At 52.2% G+C, this 5,000-nt stretch overlaps 1 protein-coding gene across 1 annotated transcript in view; it reads left to right on the forward strand.

Annotated features, from left to right (window-relative positions):
- The window catches only part of LOC311308659 (AT-rich interactive domain-containing protein 1B-like), a gene marked incomplete at both ends in the record, with an annotated part of 129,714 nt that overhangs the window by 45,702 nt on the left and 79,012 nt on the right, over nucleotides 1-5,000 (forward strand). The window contains one exon of the mRNA XM_084437666.1: nucleotides 214-324. Within this exon, the coding sequence (XP_084293792.1) occupies nucleotides 214-324 (111 nt within the window). The remainder of the gene's footprint in view (nucleotides 1-213; nucleotides 325-5,000) is intronic.

Below are 5,000 nucleotides of genomic sequence, written 5' to 3' on the forward strand. Positions count from 1 at the left end.
TTTCTCTCTTTCTCTCTCTCTCTCCCTCTCTCTCCCTCTTCCTTTCTCTCTCTCTCTCCCTCTCTCAATTTCTCTCTCTCCCTCTCTCTCTCCTTCTCCCTCTCTCTCTCTCTGCCTCCATCTCTCTCTCTCCCCCTCTCTCTATCTCTCCCTTTCTCTCTCTCCCCTCCCTCTCTCCTTCTCCATCTCCCTCTCTTTCTCTCTTTCTCTCAGGAGGCCCCTCAGGAGAGCTACAGCACCAGGGGCCAGGCCCCAGGGAACTCTGGTAAAGCCAACCACGAGGACCTGGGTCTGATCCCGCAGGACCGCCCCTCCAGCCTGCCAGTGAGTGACCAATCCCCACTGAGCATCTGACCACGAGAATCAGATTGTAAATTGACATTGTTGACGTTCTCAGATGAAAAATCTCTCTACACTTCGAGGAAACAATGCTCTGCTTGTGCATTAGCCTCTAGTTTATTTTGGCTAAATTTTAGATTGTGGTTTTAATGTGTATAATATAAAAATATAGAATATATATTTTTATTTGACCTTTACTTAACCAGTTAAAATCAATTGAGAACCAATTCTCATTTTCAATGAGGACCTGGCCAACAGGCCCTGGTAAGAATACATACATACAAACCTACAGAAATACACAAGGTCAACACAGAACAATACTGAACGTACAATACATGAGAACGGCAAACACAGCAAAGATAAATACATAAAAACAAAGTCAACTAGTGCTGTGGGTGAAAACACCACCACATACTCCACATATTCTTCACAATTGGTGGACAGCCCTGTCAATCAGGGGCGGGATCAGAGCTCAGTGCTCCAATCAGACAGCCCCGATTGCCCCCTGGGTCCGTCTCTCCCGTGCGCCAGTGAGGGCAGACCTAGATGTCACTAACCATTTCATAGCTAATGCCCATATTACTTTGTTTTCACTACCCTGCAGACACACAGAAAAGGGTATTAGATTAAGCTTTGGTACGCTAAGCATTGACAGAGGAGGCCTTCTCCATTACATGTATATGCACACACACACACACACACACACGCACACACACACACACACACACACACATTGCTGAGATAGAAATCGTTAAGGAGGTTGACTGGAGAGGTAATTGAGGAGATTCGGTGAGGCCATGCAGAACAGTGGAGGTGTACCCGTAGGGGGGGGGGGTGGATCCAACGCCGGATTTTCAGGCTCCGAGAGAGTCTTCCGGCTTAATTAGAACGAGGTTTTGTTGTCGCCGCGACGCACTCGCGCAGCTGTCCAAGATGGAGAGAGAGGGGCACGGGGGCGGGAGCTCGCGCTCGCCTTCCTCCAGACCGCTCGCTTCCCCTTCCCCTCTCCCCTCCCTCGTTCTCGTGACCTTCTGCCGCTCGTCATCAGGGGCCGGGGTCACACTCCTGTCTCGCGCCGCTTTGTTATGTCTCATCCTGTCTATCACGGCCATTTCACCCCCTCTGATTGCCCCTCCCCCTTTTCTCTCACGCTCTGAAAATATCCAGCTCTCTCCTTACTTGTCTCTTTACTCTTCCCTCTAACATGTTCCCTCTCTAAACCGCCATCCCCCTCTCTCTCTCTCTCTCCCTCCTTCACTCCCCCCCCTGTCTCTGAGCGAGCGTCACGGAAAGGGTGTTTTTTCTAAGCACTGATGTCTGTTGCCAGAGTGTCTGAGGGCGGGCCCTCCGGTCGCGGTGGTGAGGGGAATCTATCTATTCGAATCCAGCTGCTTTAATCCCAGTGTTGTTCCTTCCCCCCCGGGGCCCTCTGTGTGTTTTTGGATTACGTCCAATCATAGAAATAGATCAAGCAGATTGTAATCTGTGCTGATTTTAGATGAGTGTTTTGGTGGGGGGGGAGAGAGAAAGAGGACACTTCAGAATTTTGCCGAGGGCTCTGAAGTGTTCGCCAGACAGATGCAGCATCGTCATCTCTTCAGTTTGGAGGATCTGTGGGTCGCAGAAGAGTCACGCTCCTGGTTTTTGAATGTACTGCCGTGCGTGTGTGTATGTGTGTGTGTGTGTGTGTTTGTGTGTTTACATTCACCATATATATGGGGTCCACAGCCACCAGTCCTCAAACGATCGGATCATACATCTGGTATCATATCTGGTATCATAAGCGTTAGCTGGGAAGCACCAAGATGCCACTGGCTTATAGCCTAATGTAGAAAATAAAGATAGTGCTTATGACAGTAAACAACAGAGAGTTTATTGTTATGGCCTCCATAAAACTCTACAGCATCACTTCCAGCGTCGTTATGAGTCACGCCGCGTCTAGCCTAGCGTTAGCCCGCAGCATTCTCTGCATTTTAGCCTAGCGTTAGCGTTAGCCTTCGGCCTTTCTCAGCCCATTCGGGCTAGCGCCGGGCTTCCCGCCCCCCCCCACACCCCCGCCGGGCGGCTTGGAGCTTCGCCTCAGCGCTAACGCTAGCTCCGCGTCAACCCGGCGCGCGGACCGCGCAGCCCTTTGGCTGTGCTCTGGCGAAGCCTGTTCTTCCAGTCGCCAGCAATGTGAACCGGTGCCCTGTTCCAGTCACTACATGTCCCCCCCCCACCCCGCTCTCCGCTGCTGCCCTGACAACCCGCCAAAGCAGACTGGCTCCTCCGCTCTACGCCACTCCGCTCTGTGTGACTGGGAGCGGAGGGGTAGCCATGTGGAAAGAGCGTGGTGGAGAGGGAGAGAGAGGGAGCGAGGGAGGGGGCACGAGGCAGAGAGGGAAAGAAAGTGTCGAGGGGAAGGAGAGAGAGAGCGCGCGACGGCGGAGTACACTACAGATGAGGTGAAACCGGGGCGCCGTTCCGTTTTAAGAGTGACATCGAATTTGAAGTTTGCAGCCCACAGGGGGTACTTCGAATACCCATCATTGAAATAAACATGGATGTGTTGATACACAGCCGTGTAGGTATTCGGATGAGTATGCGCAGAGGCTGTTCGCACACACTGTGGCGCACATGCACGCACACACACACGCGCGCACACACACACACGCGCACACACACACAAAACGCCACACATTCCACATTCAAATGGCTGTGCGTGTATTCCTCCCTGACGAGCCTCACAATCCCCTCCTCTGCTGGATTTCCAGAAAACAAAAAAAACACAATCTCCATTCCTCCGTTCCTCCATTCCTCCCTCTCTCTCTCTCTCTCTCTCTCTCTCTCTCTCTCTCATCCTCCTGTTTTTCCCAGTGTTGGGTCGTGATTGACAGGACACAGCTGGGGAGGCCGATACACCCCCTCTCTTGTTGTACGGGCACACACACACAGGCACTTACACACACACACACACGCAGGCACTTACACGCACACACACACACACACACACACACACACACACACACACACAGACACACACACACACACACTCCCCCGACACTCCCCTCCCACCACACACACACACACACACACATGCTCTCGCTGTCTCTCCCAGCTCTATTTTAGAGAGCTCACCGGAGCTGTGATGTCACTGCGGGGTTAGGGGCCCGCACTGTGGCCCACTGAACCCTGGTGCATGCTGGGAAAGGAGGGAGGGAGGGAGGGAGGGAGGGAGGGAGAGAGAGAGAGACGGAGCCTTAGAGACAGAGGGAAGATCTTTCTCCTCCTCCCCTTTCTGTCTATTCATAGTTACTCTGAATTAAACCACATCACAACGTATATATATACGTCATTACTGTATACTCTGCCGTAGCAGGACAATCATATCATTATCATTATCATATCATCATCATATTATATTGATAAGTACCAGTATGTGTGCATGAATATGGTTGGTTGTGGATGAGATTTACTGTACGTACTGTATCTGTATTGTGATAAGTGTATATTGTATCTATGTTGTGTTCATGTGATATGATACAGTAGACGTAAGATGTCTTATTATGGCAACAAATCTGCTGTGAAGGACAATAAAGGAAATCTAATCTAATCTACTGTATCAGAGAAGAAAAGGGAAAACATTTTGCTCTCTAGACTAGACAGCATGACTTGCAAAACCCAAGTCGGTGCAGTATAATGCAAATCGACCATTTTCCCCAGCTTGCTAGCGTTTAGCTCGTTGCCGTCCCTTCACACATGAATGATTCAGAGGCACACGAGACAGACGTGCGGACAGAGCTCTCTCTCACGAGGGCGGAACGAGGGACACGGGGGACGGCCGTGCGAGCGCGGAACCCCGGAGGCCGGGGGGGCTCGTTTCCCCTACGGCTTCAAACGGCGCGGCGCAGGAGGCCCGGTGAACTCTCCGGTTGTGTAGCCGCAGGGTGAAGCCATCCGCGCCGAACACCCCCGTAACCTCCGCAGATGAAAATTCAGGAGAGCGTCGTTCCGGAAACGCGGGTCGTCAGTTGTCAGGTGTAGCGGGGTTTTTTTTTTTTTGACGGTTGTAAAATGCGCCGCGGAAGCCGTGTGGGAGCTGCGGCATTATGGGGGAAAACGGTTTTGCTACAGTAAGCAGCAGCAGCAGAGTGTCACCTCGGGGGGCCCTTGGAGAGGAGGAGTCTTCTCAGCTGTGGAGGACGGTAAACCCTCGGACCCCGACCCGCACTGGCTGTCCCTGTCGCTTCACTGAGCCCCGACACAGCAGAGAGGACAGACACACACACACACACACACACACACACACACACACACACACACACACACACACACACACTGTACAGTCGCACACACGCGCACGCACGCACACACACACACAGTCACAAAGACACTTGCCCGCACATGCATGTACCCATAGACACAAGTACTGTACACGCACGCACGCACACACACACACACACACGCACACACACACACACACACACACACACACACACAGAGTGAGTGAGTTTGAAAGCAGAGAGGGATGAACCTGGTTATAAAAACACAGTTCCAGCAGCACTGGCGCCTCTCTGTTAAGCTCAGAGAGGAGGGAGAGAGAGAGAGAGAGAGAGAGGGGGGAGGAGGAGTGATGAGGAGGGAGGAGGAGAGGACAGGAAGAGAGGAGGAGAATAGCCGGG

This window comes from Borostomias antarcticus, assembly GCF_949987555.1.
Source record: "Borostomias antarcticus genome assembly, chromosome: 5".
In the NCBI taxonomy this organism is placed as follows: domain Eukaryota; kingdom Metazoa; phylum Chordata; class Actinopteri; order Stomiiformes; family Stomiidae; genus Borostomias; species Borostomias antarcticus.